The sequence below is a fragment of the Narcine bancroftii genome, chromosome 11 (genome assembly GCF_036971445.1).
Source record: "Narcine bancroftii isolate sNarBan1 chromosome 11, sNarBan1.hap1, whole genome shotgun sequence".
Taxonomy (NCBI): domain Eukaryota; kingdom Metazoa; phylum Chordata; class Chondrichthyes; order Torpediniformes; family Narcinidae; genus Narcine; species Narcine bancroftii.
Genome location: NC_091479.1, coordinates 104,513,913 through 104,536,613, shown reverse-complemented (window position 1 = coordinate 104,536,613; position 22,701 = coordinate 104,513,913). Strand labels below are relative to the sequence as shown.

At 47.0% G+C, this 22,701-nt stretch overlaps 1 protein-coding gene across 4 annotated transcripts in view; it reads left to right on the top strand.

The window, feature by feature from the left end:
- The window catches only part of mybpc1 (myosin binding protein C1), a 101,064-nt gene that overhangs the window by 58,117 nt on the left and 20,246 nt on the right, over window positions 1-22,701 (top strand). For all 4 annotated transcript variants that reach the window (XM_069904429.1, XM_069904428.1, XM_069904431.1 and 1 more), the window contains 13 exons: window positions 1,047-1,171; window positions 1,911-2,016; window positions 3,610-3,770; window positions 5,196-5,361; window positions 7,948-8,054; window positions 9,040-9,173; window positions 9,748-9,907; window positions 13,785-13,889; window positions 15,984-16,172; window positions 18,189-18,323; window positions 20,272-20,439; window positions 20,957-21,045; window positions 21,818-22,013. In XM_069904429.1, the coding sequence (XP_069760530.1) occupies window positions 1,047-1,171; window positions 1,911-2,016; window positions 3,610-3,770; window positions 5,196-5,361; window positions 7,948-8,054; window positions 9,040-9,173; window positions 9,748-9,907; window positions 13,785-13,889; window positions 15,984-16,172; window positions 18,189-18,323; window positions 20,272-20,439; window positions 20,957-21,045; window positions 21,818-22,013 (1,841 nt within the window). The remainder of the gene's footprint in view (window positions 1-1,046; window positions 1,172-1,910; window positions 2,017-3,609; window positions 3,771-5,195; window positions 5,362-7,947; window positions 8,055-9,039; window positions 9,174-9,747; window positions 9,908-13,784; window positions 13,890-15,983; window positions 16,173-18,188; window positions 18,324-20,271; window positions 20,440-20,956; window positions 21,046-21,817; window positions 22,014-22,701) is intronic.

Below are 22,701 nucleotides of genomic sequence, written 5' to 3'. Positions count from 1 at the left end.
CAATAGTGTAAATATTAGTATTATAGACAGATCTTTGGAGGTTTTGTAGTAGATTTATAGTTTGGGCAATACATAGAGAACCAAGAGCCTGATAGGCATTGGAAAGAACCTGGAGGTGCTGGTCTTTAGGTTTCTGAGGCTTCTGCCCAAAGGGAGCAGTGAGAAGAGGTCGTGACCAGGGCGATGAGGGTCCTTTGCCTTTTTGAGGCAGCGCCTTGAGTCGAGTTCTTCAGTGACTAGGATGTCAGTGCCTGTGATGGACCTGGGGAACTCAACCAGTCTCACAGTGAAGGACGGTGCAAGACCTGCTGAGTTCCTCCAGGATTTATGTGTTTATACTGCAATCACAGCATCCAGGCTTTTGTGTTTCACTTATTTTGTGTGCTATCCAAGCAAGTTAACCCATCCTTGAGTATAATAGGTAATGGAAATTAAAAGTGCAGAAAACAGTGAAAACACTGAAAGGTTCCATTAAAACAGTTCCATCGTTACAAGATAAGGGATGGGTCATTTAAAACCAAGGTGTGGAAATGTCCTCTCTCAGAGGGTGGAATCCATTACCTCTGAGGGAGGTGGGGGCCAGATCATTGTTTAGATCATTTTTGAAAGATCAAATCATTTGAGGGTCTGAGGAACTGGCACAGATGAAGTCAGCCCAGATCAGCCATGATCACCTTAAACAGTGGGTCAGACGAGAGGGGCTGAATGACCGCCTCCTGGTCCCATTTTCTTGTAGGCACAGGGTTTCAGTAGTGTTGGGGGAAAGGAGATAGCACTGGGGTGGGGAAGAATGGGCGAGGAGGGCATTGGAGGCTCACACAAGATGATCAATGAGAGCGAAGGAACTGGAAAGTCAGATGTGGCCTGTTGCTATCGAACCTTGACCAACCGGACCTGTCGAGGCTGTGGGTAATGAAGGAAGCAGTGCACAGACATGCTGGAGAAAGTCAGCAGGTCACACAGCATCATTAGGAAGGGAAGGGTCATCAACATTTCGTGCCTGGGCCCTTCATTGTAATGAAGCATTCCCTTGTGATCCTTAACAGGTATATCTTTGAACACAAAGGGACATTACGGATGTTGACGATAAAGAATTGTACCAAGGCCGATGATGCAGCGTACCAGGTAACGGCTGGAGACGAGAAGTGCACAACAGAGCTGTTTGTTAAAGGTGAGCTCCCCACTTGCTGTCCCCTTTACCCCTATGCCCACGTCAGTCTCCACCCTTCACTCACTCAACTTCACTCTGTCTCTGCCTCATGAGGGCTTCTCCAGCTTCCCCTGTCAGAGTGACGGAGGACTATTCAGCCCATCTGGAGCTTTTCACAATGTGGGAGATCAGGGTAGGCCTGCCCATCTTTAAATGGGATATCAGTCAAAGGAGAGTAACAGCCAATCGGAGCTGGAACATTTCCCATAGGCCTCCTTAACAGGCCTATTAACCTGCGTGGCAACCTTGAGAGATGTATGGATTTGAACCCCAAGGTCCCTCTGTTCTTCCACACTGTTAAGCACCCAACCATTAACCCTGTACTCAGCCTGCTGGTCTAACCTCCCAAAATGCATCACATCACACTTATCCAGATTGAGCTAGAAAGGGGTGGGGGATAAGGAAGGGTTGAGGAGTGGAGGTGGGAAGGGGTGGGGGAAAAGAGGGAAGGGGTGGGGGTGGAGGAAGGAGGATGAGAGGAGGAATGGGACCAGAGAGATCAGGGAAAGCAGAGAAGGGGGAATCGATGAAAGGGAGGGGGGGGTGACTGAAAATTGGAGGTGGTGTTGGATGTGGGCATGAAGTGCTGTGACTGCAGAGGGATCAGGGTGGAGATGGGTTGTAGAGCTCGCCCGTGGACAGAGACGGTCAGGGTGGGAGGCAGCTTCTGATCCTTTCCCATTGTCCTGCCCCTTTGCAGAGCCTCCCATTTTGATCACTCGTGAGCTGGAGAACATGAATGAGCTGGTCGGAGACAGAGTGGAGCTGGAGTGTGAGGTGTCAGAAGAGAACGCTCAGGTGAAATGGTATGTCAGCTCCATCCCGTCGGTTCGACGTCCATGGGGCGTTCCGCAAATACATCCAATGGGACGGACCACGCCGGTTCCAAGTAAATGCTAATGGTACATGGTTATGGGGATGGAGGACACGGCGGAGGGGGAGGAGTGGTGCGCCTCAGACACTCACCATCTCCAAAGGGACTTTTGGGGCTAACAGAGGACAGCTTTTCACTGTATTCCTGTACTCATGGCAATGAGGAGGAAGTAAAATCTAAATCAAACTGGAGAGAGAACAGGGGTGCAGTAGAGGAACAGGACATGGGCCTGGGGTGGGACTGAGACCGGGAGGGCTGATTGGTGCATATAATAGAACATAGAACCTAAAACATTACAGCACAGTACAGGCCCTTTGGCCCATGATATTTTGTTTAACCCCCCCTCCACTTCCACTGTTACCTTCCCCCAGCTCTGTCTCACTCTCTCTCCCTTTTCCCTGTCTCCTTTCACATAGACAAAATCAATTCTCACCTCTCCCCTCATCGTACCCATTACCACCTGTTGTTGGTCTGGACTCCTCTCCCAGATGGCACTATTCTGAGATTTCCTTCTTTTTTTTGCTCATTTCTGCTTATTCTTTGGAAAAGGGCTCAGGGCTGAAATGTCAGTAATATATTTTTGTCTCCCACCTGCGTGACAATCTTGGGAGAGCTATGGATTTGAACCCCATGCTCCCTCTTCTTCTACACTGTTAAGTAACCAATCATTAACCTTGGACTCAGCCTTCAGGATTGTCCTTCCAAATTGCATCACCTGACACTTATCTGGATCAAACTCCATTTGCCACTTCTCCACCTAGCTCTGCATCCTGTCTGTATAATAGACATACTTATACCTGTATTAGATATGTACTGTTCATGAAGGGTACTGAGCTGTGGAGAAAGAACTGGGGGGAAAGGTTCCTGGCCAGCTTTGCCAAGAAGCTAATAGGCAGAGGGGGGCTCTAATTGTCTTCAGTGTAGTAGAGGGAAAGTTGAGGAGCTTTGCATGTGCAGGCTTGTAGCATGGATTGCTCCACATAGCCAACAGAAAGGCTGGCAGAGGGCTTCTCTTCACATGAGGCACAGAATTTGCACTCCCATCATGGATGTCCCTGGAGAAGGTGGACGAACCCATCTCCTTGGCCCACTGCTGGCCTGATGGAGGGGTTCCAGGACTTAGACCCAGTGAGGGAGAATGAATGATGATCCATTTCTAAGTCAGGGTGATGTGTGACTGGGAGGGAAGGTAGGGGTGTGGGTTGTGGGTTCAGGAGGTGCTATCAGAGGAGCACATGGTCCATGTCAGAGACTGTGCAGAACCCAGGCATTGAGGACCGGTGGTAGGGGAGGGTTTGAGTGGTGGATGGAGGGCAATAAGCAAGGATTAATTAGTAGGGTGAGGTTGTGGAGTGGGGTGAAAGATCTCTAATTCGTAAAGCCTGTAGAGGTACAGAGGCATGAATGGAGTGTGCTCTACTACTCTCTGAATCCCGAAGCATCTGCACAAACCTTCTGACTCCTGCATCTGGGCTTGTGCTTTGGGTCCACTGTATAATTCTAACACACACATCTTACTCTTCAGGTACAAGAATGGGATTGAGCTCGGCGTCTCATCCAAACACCGGTTCAGGACTGAGGGAACGAAGCACTGGCTAATCATCCCAGAAGCATCCAAGGCGGATTCAGGAACATATTCCGTGAAGACCACGGGTGGACAGTCCACGGCAGAGCTCAAAGTCGAGAGTAGGTATCACCCTCCTACGCTGCTCAACAGCCAAACCCCAGAGAGATTGGGAATCATGGGAGGTTACGGTGTGTGCGGAACTCAATTTGGTCAATTGCGTTTCCGTCAAAGGATGGAAATTCACTTTCTAGCTCTTTTTGTGACCTTCTGAGTGACAACAATCCAAAAATAACCTACGCCAGGGAAAAATCCCTGAATGTCCAGAGATAAACCCTGCACCAATTACCTGAGCCCAGCTTCTCCTAGTTTGATGACTCTCTGCTGGTGAGCCTGTCCCCTTTTTTCTCTCTGTCCAGGTGTTAGACACCCCAAATAGAACATAGAACAGTACAGGCCCTTTGGCCCTCAATGTTGTGCTGGCCCATATATTCCTCAAAAAATGTACTAAACCCTCCCTACCCCATAACCCTCTATTTTTCTTCCATCCATGTGCCTGTCCAAGAGTCTCTTAAAGGCCCCTAATGTTCCATCCTTGGCAAGGCATTCAGGCACCCACTCCTCTTGGCATTCATATAAAAAAATAATATACTCCTAAGCATCCCTCCCTTCACTTTGTACACATGTTCTCTGCTACTCCTGCTCTGGGAAACAGATGCTGGCTGACCACCCTTCCTATGCCTCTCAGAATCTACGGAAGGGGGAGAGGGGAGGAGAGGGAAAGATACGTCATGTTGTAGGAGGTGGAAATAATAGAGGATAGTGTGTTGATTGTGAAGGGTCATGCTGAGCTTGCTAATTCTGAGAGATCCACATTAACTGCGGCTGATTCCCAAGCCCTGATATGAATTAAAACTGTACAAGGTTGGGCAAACGGTGGCCAAATTGTCTTCATGTGGCTAACTGCTACAGTTCTCTCCAATGATCCTCAACCAGTTAGGCAGCGGGAGTCCCAGGGCGAAGATGTCACATTCTCAAGGACACATGCTTAAAATGAGAAAGGTGGAGATGGGGGTGGGAGAGAAACTTCTTTACTCAGGGAGTGGAAGGTCTCTGGAATGGGCTGCTAGGAGCAGCTACAACAGCAGACAGCCACATGAACATGACGGGGATGGAGGGATTGTGTGCAAACAGCAGAGCCTTAGTTTAATTTGACACAGACACCAGTCGAAAGCCCCTTCCTCCACTGGAGACACACAGGAGACTGTTTATGCTCCATATTCTAGCACGTGTTATCTACTGGAGGAACTCAGCCCTTCAATGGGAGGAGAACAGTCGACGTTTTGGGTCTCGTCAAGACTGAAACTTGTCTTGACCCTCGACAAAGGGTTTCAGCTCTAAACATCGACCATTCTTTTTCTCCCACTGGTGGTGCTCAACCTGCTGAGTTCCTCCACCTTGTTGTTTACCGTTCCTGTACCAGACTGTTCAGTGTGTCTGTGATTAGCTGCTCTGCATGAGGGTTGACCTTCTCATCTTCTTCCTAGTGAGACCTCTCAAGATCATGCAGGATCTCACAGACCAGGTTGTCCAAGCTGGCACCCAAGCTGTTCTTCAGTGTGAATTGTCCTTGGCCAACCTGCCTGGAAAATGGTATAAAAATGGACAGACCATCTACCCGACTGACCACATAAAGATTTATCAGAGAGGAAGGTGAGCAAGTTCATTATAATCTGAATATACATATACATCCCGAAGAAACCACGCTTCCCTGGACCACGATGCACACACAATACACAGCACATCATAATTAGATATCTACAAAATAAATATATCAATATTTTGGGATGATTTACTTGGTAACATCAATCTCACAGCCTGCGGGAAGAAGCTATTTCCCAGCCTGGCTGTCCTGATTTTGATGCTCCTTTATCTCCTTCCTGATGGTCATGGGTCGGAGATACTATGTGCTGGATGGAAAGGATCCTCAATAATTTTTGAGCCCTGTTGTTAGTCAGGGAGAGGGAGACCTCAGTGATCTTGGCCATTTTGATGATCCTTGCAGAAACTTCCCGATGCTTTGCAGCCACTGTCCCATGCAATGATGCAGCCAGACAGGGATGTCCTCTTATTCTGTGGCTCTGCTCTCTGGTCCAAGACTCTCCCACCTTAGCTTTGTACCATGTCCATCCACCACTCCTACTTCCCTTTAGATGATGCAGAGATCAGCTTCTGCTCAGGGGTCCTAGACCAATCCAACCAGGGCTCACGCTCAGAGATTGGGGAGCTGGAGGAAGCTGCAGTAAGAAGTGAGATGGAGGGACTCAGCAGGTCAGGCAACATCCTTGGGAGGAAATGGACACTCAGTGTCCTGTCCATAGGCCCTCAACTGTTGACTGACCATCTCTCTCCATGGATGCTGTCGACCTGCTGAGTCCCTCCCTCCCGCTTCTCACTGCAGCTTCCTCCAGCTCCCCAATCTCTATCCCTCCTTCTTCTATTTGATCATCTTTCTTAGCCCTCTGCACCCCCCACCTCCTTTCTTTTCCCCCTAACCACCTGCATTCCCACCTATCACCTGCATTCCTCCTCCTTCCCACCCCCCACCCACATTCAGGTGTCAGCTTGATTTTCGACACTTCTGAAGAAGAGCTCAGGCCCGAAACATCAACTCTTTTTTGCTTCCTATGGATGGAGTGACCTGCTGAGAACTGCCCAAGTTTGCCAGCATCTGCTGGCTGTCTTGTTTCCCTCCAGCTTCCCATTCATTGCTCAGTAGTCCAGCATCCACCGGTTTTCTGGTGGAACAAACTGGTTCAGCTTTACAACTTGACACTTTACAATCTGATGAAAACTTGAGCTCGGACAAAGAGGTGAAGTGGAAGGAGGGGGGACGGGGGTGGTCAGTCAGTTTACAGATTATTCAAATGTTGGAGGTGTTGTACATTCTATAGATGGTTGTTGTAAGTTACAACAGGATGTAAAAAGGATGCAGAGTTTGGCAAAGAAATGGTAGATGGGGTTCGATCTAGATAAGTGTGAGGTGATACATTTTGGAAGGTCAGACATGAAGGCGAAGTGCAGGGTTAATGGCAGAATTTTTTAAAGTGTGGAAGGACAAAGATTTCCAGGGGTTCAGATCCTTAAATCCCTCAAGGTTGCCGTTCACGTTGATAGGGTGCTTATGGCAATACTGCACTGGCCTTCAATAGTCAAGGGATTGAATTCAAGAGCCGGGAGGTAATATTGCAGGTCTACAAAACTGTGGTCAGGCCACACAAGTTCAGTTTTGGTCACCTCATTGCAGGAAGGGTGTAGATTCTTTGAAGAGGGTGCAGAGGAGATTTGCCTGGATTGGAGAACACGTTGCATAAATCAAGGTTAACAGAATTGGGGCTTTTCTCTTTGCAGCAACAAAGGATGACAGTTAACTTAATAGATGTGTATAACATTGAGGGGATTTAGATTGGATGGATAGCCAGCACCTTTTTTATAGCAAATACCACATTAAGGTGAGTGGAGGGAAGTTTAGGGGAGACGTCAGGAGTAGGTTTTTTAACTCAGAGAGTGGAGTGGGCCTGGAACGCCTCGCCAGGGGTGGTGGTGGAGACTGGTACATGGGGATATTCATAAAACTCTTATACATGCTTATGGATGTAAGAAAAATAAATGGTTCATAAGATATAGGAGCAGAAGGAGGCATTTGGGCCATCGAGTCTGCCCCATCATTCCATCATGAGCTGATCCATTCTCCCACTCATTCCCTCTCCCCTATCTTCTCCCTATAACGTTTGATACCCTATCAAACTCTGCCTTAAATACACCCAATATCCTGGTGTCCACAGCCGCCTGTGGGACAAATTCCAAAGGTTCGCCCCTCTTTGGCTAAAGAAATTCCTCCACATCTCTGTTTTAAATAGACGCCCTTCGATCCTCTTGACCTGGACTCCCCTACCAGGGGGAATCAACTTTGTCCGGGCCGTTCAATGTTCAAAATGTTTCTATGAGGTTCCCCCTCCCCTACTCCATTCTTCTGAACTCCAAGGAGTATGGGAGTGAAGTAGGGAAGGATTATATTAGTGTTTCTCGACCTTTTTCTTTCCGCTCACATGCTACCTTGAATAATCCCTTACTAACCACAGAGCATCTATGGCAGCCTATGATATATTAAAGTGGTATGTGACTGGGGAAAAAAAGGTTGAGAACCACTGGATTAGATTGTTGTGGAGTAGGTTTCCATAGGTCAGCACAACGTTGTAGGCTGAAGGGTCTGTATTGTTCTATGTTTTGTTTTTGAAGAGTTCACAAGCTGGTGGTGGACAAGATGGGTCTGGATGATGATGGTGAATACACATTTGTTCCAGAAGGCTACTCGATGCACCTGGGGGCTAAACTCCGCATGATTGGTAAGTGGAAGATTGAAGCCCTGAGCATCCCAAGCACCAGGGAGCGCAGACCACATCCAACCGTTGTCTCGCCTTCCTGTTGCTGGATCTCTCCACTAACTATTGGAGTGTAGTGTGTAAGGCCAGTTGCTAGGTGCAGGAGGGATGTCATTCAACTGGAAAAGGTGCAGAAAAGATTCACCAAGATGTTCCCAGGCCTTGGGGGATGGGGGGAGATGGGAGGTGCTTGAGTTCTGAGGAGAGGTGGGATAGGCTGGGACTTTTCTTCCTGGAGGACAGGAACCTGAGGGGAGACCTTGCAGAGGTTTATAATATCACAACTCGAGGGGGTTGCATAATGTGAATGGTCACAGACTTTTCCTTGGGGTCAGTCAAGTCCAAACTACAAGGGATAGATTTAAGGTGAAGAGGGAAAGGTTTAATGGGGATCTGAAAGGCACCTTCTTCAGTCCTGGGGAGGTGGGTATGTGGGACGATCTGCCAGAAGTAGTGGTGGAAGTGGGTTGAACTTCACCATCTGAAAGACGTCCCTGCTATGGGACATCAAATAGGTTACATCCCTACAAGAACAGATGGAACCTCCACTGAGAAATCATCTTCAAAACACACTTCTCCCTCCACCTAGATTTTCGTGACCAAGTCTCTAAATTAGATTTTCTGACTCCAAAAAGAGGTTTCCCCCCCACACCCTCTCCTACCCTGTCCTCATTATACTGATTATCTCCCCTCTGCACTCTCACTCCTGCTGAAGCACCCGAAACACCCTCAGCCACTTTCCTCTCCCACGGATGCTGCTCGACCCGCAGATGGTGCATTGTTCCAAATTCCAGTATCTCTTAAGTATCTCCGTGTGACAAAGCCAATCTGTCTTCACACCATCTGAAACTTTCACAATAATGGGGCTTTAGGGACGTAATTGTGTTGAAGAACAATGACCACCTTAACCCATGTTGCTGTGGATAATTTGATGAATTGGTTCCATTAGATCCTCCCAAACTCCACCTTGACAACCTGACAAAGTCACCTGAAATAGTGGTTGTGGCTGGGAACAAACTACGATTGGATATTCCTGTCACAGGAGAACCAACTCCAAGAATCGTATGGATGAAAGGTGACAAAGTAAGTCTGCCCCTCTCTTTCGGTGTGCTTTTGTGCAGAGGGACCCGAGAGGGCCTGTGCATGAATCACGAGAGGTTGCTCTGCAGGTGCAGCAGGTAATCAAGAAGGCAAACGGACGTTGGCATTCCCTGAGAGAAGGATTGAATTTAAGAGCAGGGAGGTTCTGCTACAGCTCTACAGGGTACAAGTGAGACTGCTCCTGGGATCCTGAGTGCATTTCTGGTCTCCTTACTTCAGGGAGAACCTGCTTTAGAGGTGGTGCAGAGGAAGTTCGCTGGCTTAATTCTAGAGATGAGTTCATTAATCTATGAGGAGAGATTGTGTCGTCTGGGACTGTATTCATTGGAGTTTAAAAGGATGAGTGGGGTTTCGTATAGAGACATAAAAATTATAAGAGGAATCAATAAACTAGAAGTGGAGAGGTTGTTTTCACTGGCAGTTGAGACCAGATCTAGGTCGTGCTGTGGACTTAGGAAGCCCTCTTTGGTTCACAGCACCAGCCCTGCTCAGAGTTTCTGCTGCCACCGTATTGACTACTGAGGCTCTGCTTGTCAGTGCATTGTTGTCCTTACAGGCAATCCTGGAGACGGGGAGTCGAGTGAGGGCAGAGTCATTCCCCGATCACACCTCGATGGTCATTGATGCAGCTGAGAGAGATGACAGCGGCGTCTACAAAATTATGGTGCAGAATGAAGCAGGCGAGGACAGTGGCGAGCTGAAGATCAAGGTTGTTGGTAAGTGATTGCTACAGAAGACAATGCCTGTCATCCAAGAGGAGGCAATGTCTATGTCCAATAGAGAACATGGCCAGGTGTCCAAGGGAAGACATGGTGAGTTGTCCAATAGAAGACATAGTCTTTTATCCAAGGAGAGATCAGGTTAGTTGACCTAGGGAAGACATCATCTGTGGCCAACATGCTGAGATATTTGAGAATGAACGAGGTTTCTTTACTTTGCCCCAGAAGACTGCACCCTTCTTTGGCTTGGCTTCGCTGACGAAGATTTATGGAGTGGTATGTCCATATCTGCTGCAGGCTCGTTGGTGACTGACAAGTCCGATGCGGGACAGGCAGGCACGGTTGCAGCGGTTGCAAGGGAAAATTGGTTGGTTGGGGTTGGGTGTTGGGTTTTTCCTCCTTTGTCTTTTGTCAGTGAGGTGGGCTCTGTGGTCTTCTTCAAAGGAGGTTGCTGCCCGCCGAACTGTGAGGCACCAAGATGCACAGTTGGAGGCGATATCAGCCCACTGGCAGTGGTCAATGTGGCAGGCACCAAGAGATTTCTTTAAGCAGTCCTTGTACCTCTTCTTTGGTGCACCTCTGTCTCGGTGGCCAGTGGAGAGCTCACCATAGAACACGATCTTGGGAAGGCAATGGTCCTCCATTCTGGAGACGTGACCCACCCAGCGCAGTTGGGTCTTCAGCAGCATGGATTCGATGCTTGCAGATTCTTCCAGCTCGAGTACTTCGATGTTGGTGATGAATCATTCCAATGAATGTTGAGGATGAGCGGAGATAGCGCTGATGGAAGCGCTCTAGGAGCCGTAGGTGATGCCGGTAGAGGACCCATGATTCGGAGCCGAACAGGAGCGTGGGTATGACAACGGCTCTGTACACGCTGATCTTCGTGTGTTTTTTTTTTTTAAATTTTTTATTTTTCACACCATAAATCACAATAGCCATGATATACACTTTTTCTTTTCCACACATTTACAGTGACTTTTTCTCCCTCCCCCCTCCCTCCTCCCAAGCCACCCCCCCACCCCCCCCCCTCTCATCCATTTTAGGTATACAATCTAGGTTGCATTAATTCAGTTAGACAATGTTGTCATTCAACAGAAATACACCAGAAATTCTACTGAGTCCATTCTTTTCTTTTCTTCTCCTTCCATCAACTTAGGTAATGTTTGTTCCCGGTAGGTTTTCGCTATTGTATTTAATGTAAGGCTCCCATACTTGTTCGAATATTTCAATATTATTTCTTAAACTATATGTTATTTTTTCTAATGGAATACATTTATTCATTTCTATATACCATTGTTGTATTTTCAAATTATCTTCCAATTTCCAGGTTGACATAATACATTTTTTTGCTACGGCTAGGGCTATCTTGACAAATCTTTTTTGTGCATCTTCCAAGTCAATTCCAAATTCTTTATTTTTTATGTTACTTAGGAGAAAGATCTCTGGATTCTTTGGTATATTGTTTTCTGTTATTTTATTTAATATCTGATTGAGATCATCCCAAAATTTTTCTACTCTCTCACATGTCCAGATTGCATGAATTGTTGTTCCCCTTTCTTTTTTACATCGAAAACATCTATCAGATACTGTTGGGTCCCATTTATTTAACTTTGGCGGTGTAATGTTTAGTCTGTGTAACCAATTATATTGTATCATACGCAGCCTCGTATTTATTGTATTTCTCATCGTTCCAGAGCATAACTTCTCCCATGTTTCCTTTTTTATCTTTATATTTAAATCTTGTTCCCATTTTTGTTTAGTTTTACCATTTGTTTCCTCATTCTCCTTTTCTTGCAGTTTAATATACATATTTTTTATAAATCTTTTGATTAACATTGTATCTGTAATCACATATTCAAGGTTACTTCCCTCTGGTAAACTCAAGTTGTTTCCTAATTTATCTTTCAAGTAGGATCTCAGTTGGTAATATGCCAGCGCTGTATCTCCAGTTATATTGTACTTATCTCTCATTTGTTCAAAGGATAAGAATCTACTTCCTGAAAAACAATTTTCTATTCTTTTAATCCCTTTTTTTTCCCATTTTCTAAAGGCAAGGTTGTCTATTGTAAAAGGGAGTAGCTTATTTTGCGTCAATATTAGTTTTGGTATTTGGTAATTTATTTTATTTCTTTCTACATGAATCTTCTTCCATATATTGAGGAGATGGTGTAATACTGGAGAAGTTCTATGTTGTACCAATTTTTCGTCCCATTTATATAATATGTGTTCAGGTATCTTTTCCCCTATTTTATCTAATTCTAGTCTCGTCCAGTCTGGTTTTTCCCTTGTTTGATAAAAATCTGATAGGTACCTTAATTGTGCGGCTCTATAATAATTTTTGAAGTTTGGCAATTGTAAGCCTCCTTGTTTATACCATTCTGTTAATTTATCTAGTGCTATCCTCGGTTTCCCCCCTCTCCATAAAAATCTCCTTATTATTTTCTTTAACTCTTTGAAGAATTTTTCTGTCAGTTGTATTGGCAATGCCTGAAATAAGTATAGTATCCTTGGAAAAATGTTCATTTTAATACAGTTTATCCTTCCTATCAGTGTTAGTGGTAGCTCTTTCCAATGCTCTAAATCGTCCTGTAATTTTTGAGTTTATATAATTGGCCTAGATTTTTGTTTATTTGCACACCTAGGTATCTTATTGCCTGCGTTTGCCATCTGAATGGGGATTCCTCCTTAAATTTTGAGAAATCCGCGTTATTCATAGGCATTGCTTCACTTTTATTTACGTTTATCTTGTATCCCGACACTTCTCCATATTCCTTCAATTTCTTATATAGTTCTTTTATTGATAGTTCTGGTTCTGTTAAGTACACTATCACATCATCCGCAAACAGACTGATTTTATATTCCCTGTCTTTTATTTTTATTCCTTTTATATTATTATCTCTTCTTATCGATTCTGCTAGTGGTTCTATAGCTAGCGCAAATAATAATGGTGATAGTGGGCATCCCTGCCGCGTTGACCTGCTTAAGTTAAATTGCTTTGATACATGTCCATGATCTTCGTGTGTTTCTTCAGGGGATTGTTTTTCCAGACCTTCTGTGTAGTCTTCCAAAGGTGCTATTTGCCTTGGCAAGTCTGTTGTCTATCTGTTTGTCGATCCTTGCATCAGATGAAATGGTGCAGCCGAGGTAGGTAAACTGGTTGACTGTTTTGAGTTCTGTGTGCCCGATGGAGATGTGGGGGGGCTGGTAGTCATGGTGGGGATCTGGCTGATGGAGGACTTCAGCTTTCTTCAGGCTGACTTCCAGGCCAAACATTTTGGCAGTTTCCGCAAAACAGGATGTCATGCGTTGGAGAGCTGGCTCTGAATGGGCAACTAAAGCGGCATCGTCTGCAAAGAGTAGTTCACGGACAAGTTGCTCTTGTGTCTTGGTGTGAGCTTGCAGGTGCCTCAGATTGAAGAGACTGCCATCCGTGCGGTTCCAGATGTAAACACCGTCTTCATTGTTGAGGTCTTTCATGGCTTGTTTCAGCATCATGCTGAAGAAGATAGTAAAGAGAGTTGGTGCGAGGACGCAGCCTTGCTTCACGCCGTTGTCCCAGAAGACTGCCTCCTGAGCATTGAGTATAATGGCACCAGGATCAAATGACTTTTTGGTCTGAGAAATCTGAGGATTGGGTGATGGGCACCAGGAGTAACAAGCCTTGTCAAGAGAAGGGTGGATTGGTTAGGGATTGTGAGCATTGTATCTGACTTTCACTTGGTTTGTGGCCCTCGTACATTATAACACTCAGCAAGAAAATGGCTAACATGCGTGAACTGGTGATCTCCTGGGGACATCAGAGTACATTAGAGGTAGAGCCATGTGGGGCTTGGTTTGTGAAACTGCTGATGCTTCCTCCTTCCCCCCACAGATGTTCCTGACCCCCCTGCAGCACCGATTGTTACTGAGGTGGGAGGAGACTGGTGCTCAGTGATGTGGAACCCTCCAGACTATGACGGAAGCTCACCAATTTTGGGTAACCTGGGACCTTGTGTGAAGTTGGGCAGAAATTAGGAACCTGCAACGTTAGCCATTGTCAGGGCTGGCCCCTGCTACAGCACCATTCAGGCTTCAAGATGCCCCAGATCATTTTGCTGCCTATAAATAAATTCAGCAATGAGTGTTTACTGCCTAAGATGCTGCCTGACCAGCTGTTCCCAACCTTTACTCGGCTATGGCCTCCTTGGGACTCTGCTCAAAGTTTATGGGACCCCTTCCCTGTGAAGCAGTCGAGTTGAGTTGGTTTCTTTCGTACTTCTCTCTGTAGAGCGCGTCGAAAGATCCAAAAACTTGTTGATCCAAACCAAGGCTTTTATTAACTAAAAGACTGGAGCATATCACAAGTAGGTCGACCAGTCCAGAGTGACCTGGTCTAGCTAGGAGCAATCCTTTAAGACCAGCCAGTAGGTGTGGCTACACTCGCAGCCAATCACAGTCATCCTACATGACCATATGTACATATACACATTGGTGATAGAATCTGTACTATCACACTCTCCTACCAATTACATAGAACCGTAGAACATTACAGCAGAGAACAAGGCCCTTCAGCCCTTCTAGTCTGTGCTGAGCCATTTTTTTTTTTGCCTAGTTCCACTGACCTGCACCCAGTCCATAGCCCTCCATACCTTTCACATCCATGTACCTGTCCAAATTCTTCTTAAATGTTAACATTGACCCCATATTCACTTCAGCTGACAGGTCATTCCACACTCCCACCACTCTCTGTGTGAAGAAGTTCCCCCCAAAACTTTTCTCTTTTCACCTTTAATCCACATCCTCTGGTTTGTATCTCACCGACCCTCAGTGGAAAAAGCTGATCTACATTTATTCTGTATATACTCCTCGTAATTTTAAATGCCTCTGTCAAATCTCCCCTCATTCTTCTACTACATTCCAGGGAATAAAGTCCTAACCTCTTTAACCTTTCCCTGTAACTCAGTTCCAGAAGTCCAGGCCACATCCTAGTAAATCTTCTCTGCCTCTTTCAATCTTATTGATATTTTTCCTGTAGTTATGTGTCCAAAACTGCACACAATCCTCCAAATTTGGCCTCACCAATGTCTTGTACAACTTGACCATAACATCCCAACTCCTGTACTCAATACTTTGATTTATGAAGGCCAATGTGCCGAAAGCTCTCTCTACAGCCCTATCCATTTATGAAGCCACTGAAAAAAAACATTAAAAATATTTAGGTTATGTGAGGTGAAAAGAACACAAGGGTTTTATTGAAATGTGCTGTGGCCCCTGAGGAGGCCCTCATCGAGAACACCTAACCATATAACCATAGATCCGTTTATGGCACGGAAACAGGCCATCTCGGCCGTATAAGTCCACGCCAATTTACTCAAACAATTCCTCCCCCCATCTATTCTCTGGCCATAACCTTCTAACCCCCTCTTATCCATGTATATATCCAGCCACCTCTTAAATGAAAGAATTGACTCTGCCTCAACTACTTCCTCCGGAAGATTATTCCATTCAGCCACCTCTCTCTGAGTGAAGAAGCATCCTTTGTTTCTCCTAAAATGTTGCCCTCTTACCCTCAACTTATGTCCTCTTGTTTCAACCTCCCCTGCTCTCAGAGTCAACTTACATCTGACACAGTAAATAAGCTGTTTGCCTCCAAATCAGAATTTATTTTCATAGTCGTGTCACAAAATTTGTTCTTTAACAGCAGCATTACAGGTGCATATATTGCTAGAAATTACTTTTAAAAATAAATAAATTAGTGCAAAAGAAAAGAAAGTGAAGAAGTGTCTATGAGTGATTCATACAAAACCTGATGGCGGAGGGGGAGAAGCTGTCCCTGTGGTGCTGGGTGTTCGTCTTTAGGCTCCTGGACCTCCTTCCCGATGGAAGCAGAGTGAAGAGGACATGGCCTTGGTGGTGGGGGACCTTGAGGATAGAGACTGCTTTCTCAAGGCACCGCCTCATATGGATGTCCTCGAGGGGGTGGAGACTGTGGGCGGGGCTATGCTAATGGTGGGCAGCTGGCTTCCAGAATTGGGGCAGTGTTTCATTAGAGGGGCTTTCATTACTGTGGTCTCTTCTCCTTCCCATTTAGGCTACATCATCGAGAGGAAGAAGAAGCAAAGCTCCCGGTGGATGAGGCTCAACTTTGACCTCTGCAAAGAAATGACCTTTGACCCCAAGAACATGATTGAAGGGATTCCCTATGAAGTTCGGGTCATTGCCATCAATGCCATTGGGATGTCCAGGCCCAGCGAACCATCCAAGGCGTTCACTCCGCTCGGTAGGTTCAGGGAAAGGCAGCTTTCCTCCCAAACCAATTGAGCTCAATTTTATTCGCTGGTACAGTGAGAAGGGTTCTTCCATGAGCAGACCAGCCAGTCAACTCTAACACATCGACAGAAGTACAGAGTGGCTGAGCAAAGGCGGTGTTACAGTGAAAGATCATTTCAAGGATTGCGTGAGGTCACTGTTATGGGGTCCATTCAGGAGCCTGATGGCTGTCCAGAGGAAACGATGTTTGAGCCCTTTGGTGTATACACACACTAAAATGCTGGAGGAACTCAACCAGTCTCACAGCATCCATGGGGAGGGGGTGGGGGATCGATTATATGACCAACGTTTTGGGCCTGCGCCCTCCCTCAAGGTATAAGTAAAAAGCAGGCAGGCATCTGGATAAAGACTGGGGAGAGAAAAGGGGAATAATGGGAGGGGGAAGGAGTCCAGACCAACAGACAGAAGGTGTTAATTGGATATGATAAGAGGAATGGTGAGAATAGATTTTGGCTCTGGGAAAGGAGACAGAGGGTAAAGGGGGAGAGAGAGAAGGAACCGGAGACAAAGATTTGGGAGGGGGTGTTTAACAAACACTGGAGAAGTCAACGTTAATGACTTTCTCTCCCGACTGCTTGCTTTTTGCTTACACCTTGAGGAAGGGCTCAGGCCCGAAACATCGGTAATATATCTTTACCTCCTATGGGCGCTGCAAGACCAGCTGAGTTTCTGAAGCATTTCTGTGTGTTTTTACCACAATCACAGTGTCTGCAGCCTTTTGTGTTCCACTTGAACCCATTGGTACACGATCTTAGCACCCCCCCCCACCCCCCACCCCCCACCGAGCCCTCTCCTTTCTCGGGCTGGGAGAAGTGAGTATGGCTGAGGTGGTGTACTTTGGCTGCCCTGCTGAAGCAGCGGGGTGTATAGATGGAGAGGATGGAGGTTTGAGTGATCCACCACCTTCTGTTGATCATGAGCAGAGCTCCTGTACCACACTGAGGTGCATCCAGCTAGGATGGTGCACCTGCAGGAGGTGTGAAGGGATACGGGAGACATAACCTCCCAGGGAAGTCGGGGCGTTGGTTTCTTCACCAACCTTCCCGACTGATCACTTAAGACCATAAGACATCGGAACAAAAATAGACCTTTCCGCCATTGAGTCTGCCCCAACAATCATTCATTTTCCCACTCAGTCCCCTGCCTGGCCCTCTCCCCAAAACCTTTGATCCCCTGGCTAATCAAGAACATGTCAATCTCTGCCTTAATTACCCCCAATGACTCAGCCTCCACCACTGCCTGTGGCAACAAATTCCACAGATTCACCACCCTCTGGCTGGAGAAATACCTCCACATCTCTGTTCTAAGCGTACGCCCTCTTGTCCTAGACTCTCCCACCGTGGGGAACAACCTTTCTACATTTACTCTGTGGCTTTCAACATTTGAAATGTTTCAATGAAATCCCCTCTCTCTATCTCCTAAATTCCAACAAGTACAGGCCAAGAACCGTCAATCACTCCTTATACGATAACCCTTTCATTCCTGGAGCCTAATTAACCTCCTCTAATCCCTCTCCAATGTCAGCACATCCTTTCTTAAATGATGAGCCCAAAACTGCTCACAATCCTCCATGAGCCTCACCAGGGCCTTGTAAAGCCCCAACATCACATCCCTGCTCTTGGATCCTTATCCCTCTTGAAATGAACATCAATACTGCATTTGCTGTGGTTCTATTGGTGTCTCCTTCCCAGTGTTAGTGCCTGATTAATCCTGCTCCTTATGTTCACACTTAGATATGCATTTTGTTGACGGGCAGATGCCAGGGTGCTTCCTGCTCTGGATCTCTGCACCGCCACCACTGTTTAGTGTGGTCTCCGGCTGAGCCCTGGTCTATGTTTCGAGCGTGTGTTTCGTCCATCAGGGTGAAGGCTTTTGCCTTCCCCCCCCAATCCACCCCCCACCCATCCTCCCATTGAGGACTGTACCCCGAAGGGGCCCTCATTTCTCCTATGTGGTTCTTCTACAGCACCAACCAGTGAGCCCACACTCCTTGCGTGCGACGGTGTGACTGACAACAGTATATCACTGAAGTGGCGTCCTCCTGAACGGATTGGTGCCGCAGGGCTGGATGGCTACATCATCGAGTACTGTCTGGAAGGAAGTAAGTCCAGGCTTTGTGCAGACAGCCCAGGGCACAGAGACAACACCCAGACCCTCTGGTGTTGCAGAGGCACAGAATGAGACCACTTTACCCATTGAATCCATCTTACTGCAGCATCAGAGGCTGATGGGATGTGTCTGGGGAAACGGGAAGGACCTTCAATGGGAGGGGATTGTGCTGCAGTTTAATAACGAGACTATACAAACCACAGGCCCTCCGGCCCATCAGGTTTATGCTGGGCCTTGAGCACCCATTAACATTGATCCCACTTCTTGATTCTCTCCAAACTCCCAGCAACTTAATTTAGACATAGAGGCTCTTCCAGGCCATGACCCCACGCTGCCCAAATACCCCTACTAATCTACAACCCCCGTACAGTTTGAAGGGTGGGAGGAAGCTGGAGCACCCAGAAGAAACCACGCAGACATGGGGAGAACGTACAAACTCCTTAAAGACAATGCCGGATTCGAACTTGCCAGCTGGTGCTATAACAGTGTTATGAATTGTTATTCCGTAGGGGAAATTTGGCCCATTGTGTCCAGGCCAGCTCTCTGTACTGCAAACCTGTCAGTCCATTCACTCTGTTCTTTGGATTTCCCCACACACCCATCTTTGATAGAAGCCTCTTATTGACTGAGGAGAACATACAACCTCCTTACAGACAACGCCGGATTTGAACACCGGTAGTTGGCTCTGTAACGGCCTCTCCACTAACCACTCCATCCTTGGGCAAAGGTAGCCTTGATGAAGAGTTCCCAGAGTGTTTAGATGATAGTGTTATAGAGCAGCATATTGTGCGACGAACCTGAGATTCAATGCAGCAAGGTCTCCACAAACAGAAGGGTGATCACCACAGAATGGGGCTGGTGTGAGGAAGTGCTTCAGGAATGATGCAGGGTCTTGACCTAAACATTACCAATTCTCCCCCAGCCCCCTCATCACCCCCATAGATGCTGCTCTACCTGCTGAAGCCCAGCCCCCCCACCCCCACCCCCCTTGATCCAGATGCTCAGTCTCTTGTTTCTCCAGCTTTGGGAACTTATCTTGCATGGTTTAAATAATTTGCACACATCCCAAACTCTGACAAATCAATAATAGAAGTTTTAATTTAATTGGGAGGTAACTGCATGGAACAGGCCCTTCCAGCCCATGAGTCTGTGCCGCCCAAATACACCCACCTGACCAATTAATTACTCTCACTAAACATCCAAGAATCTTACGAAACAATATTTACATATTTATTTGTATGGGCGAATACTTGTCTGTATCTATGTTATGTCTGGTTGTGTGTGGGCATCTTGCACCAAGGTCTGGAGAACGCTGTTTCACTGGGTTATAAAATCAGATGATTATAAACTTGACGTGAACCTACTAACACCACGGACCCTTGCTCCAGCTGCCCACCCACCCATCCTGATGCCCAGGCCACAGACTCTCTCCTAGGCTCCATCTCCCCACCCACCGGAGCTCCTGACACCCCTACCGTGGACCCTCAGCCCAGCTGCCTGCCCGTCCAAGCTCCTGACGCCCTGGACACGGACTCACCACCCGGCCCCAGCCATCTGAGCTTCTGTCGCCTTAAGCAACGCAGGTACTTACCATGGTCAAAAGTGTGACCACGTAAAAGTCGACTCCCACCTCTCCCAAATTTGACCTGAAAAATTGGTCAAAAACACTTGACTATGACACAAGTCAATACGGTATTTATTTTCTGCAGTTGACTGTATTTGCTCTTTGCTTGAATTCCTGATAACGGGGATTTTACTGCATACACATTTAAATACCATAACCCCACACGAGAATAAAAAGATATTACCTGGAAAAGGCTAGATAAATATCTACAGTTAGTGCTTTGTCTATAGCCTGGTGGCCCAGGGCTGATTTTGTTCAGTAGTTTGTACTCGTTGATGGTAACCAGAGTGGCCTTCTTTCCTTTCCTCTCATCCAGCGGACACATGGATCAGGTCAAACCCTAAGCTGATTGACAAAACCAAGTACACCATTCCGAACCTGCCTACAGGTGAGAAGGTTCACGTGAGGGTGAAGGCTGTGAACGTGGCCGGTGAGAGCGCACCCATCTGCTTGGCTCAGGCCATTCTCGTCAAGGAGGTGATAGGTGAGCACTTGTCTCTGCCCCAAGCTCAGCCCTGTCAGAGGGCCCCCACAAACTGGACGATCCCGAATGCCCACTCATCATTTTTCCAGAATTGCTGTCGGTGTGAGATGGAGCTGCTCAGAGTGAAGGGAAGGGAGTTGTTGGCAATGTGTCCATGGTGGACTGCAGGTGTTTGAGGCAGAGTGCACGTGTGTGCACTTTTGTATGTGTGTGTGTCTGTGAGCATTTGTATGTGTGAGAGTGTGCATTTACATGTGTGTGTCCATGAGTGTGTTTGTGTGTGCATCTACACGTTTGTGTGTTTGCATGTGTGTGCATGTATGTGTGAGTGGGTGCATGTCTGAATCAGTGTATATGTGCGCGGGTGCATGATGAGCGTGTTTGAGTTTGTATGTGCACGTGTACATTTGTGTGAGTGTGTATGTATGTCTTTACACGCACTCCCATTCCCTGTCCCCCACACATGGTGGTAACTCAACACCTAATTGCTATGTTCTTTCCTCTCTCTCTCTCTCAGAACCTCCCAAAATCCGGCTTCCCCGGCAGCTGAAGCAAACGTACATCCGCAAAGTCGGGGAGTCCCTCAACCTCCTAATCCCGTTCCAGGTATGGAAAGCATGGCATGGCTGGGCTTCAAGCCGTCACCCTCATGCCTGTGTGGGAGAGGGTGCTGGCTTTGTGCGATCGTGTGAAACCCCCTTCTGCCTTCTGCTCCCCAGAGCCCTTACACCACCCAGAAGGATAATACAAGAGAGTGATGGGACCCTTTCCCCCCTCCCACCCCACCCCTCCCTTGCCTGGGTGAGTACAGCTCCAACAATTGTCAAGGAGCTCAGCACCAGAGGGATAAGCGTTATCCACCCATCCCACCTCTCCCCACCCCTCCACTCTCCACAGCCCCTTTTCCCACCACCCCACACCCCAATGACCCCTCTCCCCATCAACCCTCTCCCCATTAATCCATCCCTGCCCCTGAACATTCTGGCTCCTGTAACCCAGCCAATCTACCCCGAGCACCTCACAATCTCATCTTCCCCGCTCTGGTGGGCAAGGAGCTCAGGAGCCAGGGACCACCGTCACACAGCATCCCGACCGTGAACTGTCCCCTGAAATGATGATTAACTGGGATCTGGTGCGGACTAGAAGGGCCAAATTGGCCTGTTTCCATGGTGTAATTGTTATATGGTTATATTATCATCTTGTCAAGGACAAGATTCCACTTGCCTTCTTGATGAACTGCTGTGCCTACAGACTAACTTGCAGATTACACATAAGCACTCCCAGGTCCCTCTGCACGCCACAGTCTTTCTACATTTGGATAATAATCAAATCTAGCCTTCATTTCCACCGATATGATGCAATTGATCTTTACTCCCAGGGCAAACCAAGGCCAAAGGTCTCTTGGTCAAAGGATGGCAGTCCCCTGGATCAAAGCACAGTTAGCATCCGCAACACGGAATCGGACACGGTGATTTTCATCCGCAGAGCCGAGAGGCTACATTCTGGAAACTATGAGCTCTCAGTGCAGGTGGAGAAGATTGAGGACAAGGCCACGATCATCATTCAAATAGTAGGTGTGTGAACCAGTGTCCCACCATCGTAAGGTCACACCAAGCCGACACCTCGGCTTCCTCAATATTTGGGAGCATCTGTCACTGGAAGTTGGGATACAGAAATATGGGTGTTAACCTACTTCTCCAAGTTCGTCTGAGCTTGAAGTGCCAGTTTATGAAGTAGACAAAGACGATGTGGTCAATGTGCTTTTATTAGCAGAAACTCATGGTACAATAATCAAAGATAATAGGCTCATACACAGTTATACCCAAGGGGAGTGTCCTTAATAGCACAGCCAATGTTAGTACAGCAAGGCTCGCCAGAGGGGAGACAGGCAGCTTGGCAGACATTCACCACAGCGCTTCACTGCTGGAGCCAGGATTTGTCACGTATCAAGATGCAATGATAGAGATTTCTTGTTGTAAAGAAGGTGGGAAGGGAGGGAGATGCCTCCTTTAACCACTACAGTTCTTCATGGTCCTGCTGGAGAGGGACTTCCAGGATTGGGATGTAATGATGAGAACTTTCCTTGGTGAGGGAAGACTCACCTGAGCCAAGTCTGTACCTCAGTGCCTAAAAGACTGGTAGTGACAAGTAAAAACATGATGTTGGAGGAAATCAGCAGGTTACACAGTGAACACATAACCAACATTTTGGACGAGCCTTTCATCAAGGTGCCCAGATTACCTTGATGAAGGGAGGGAAACA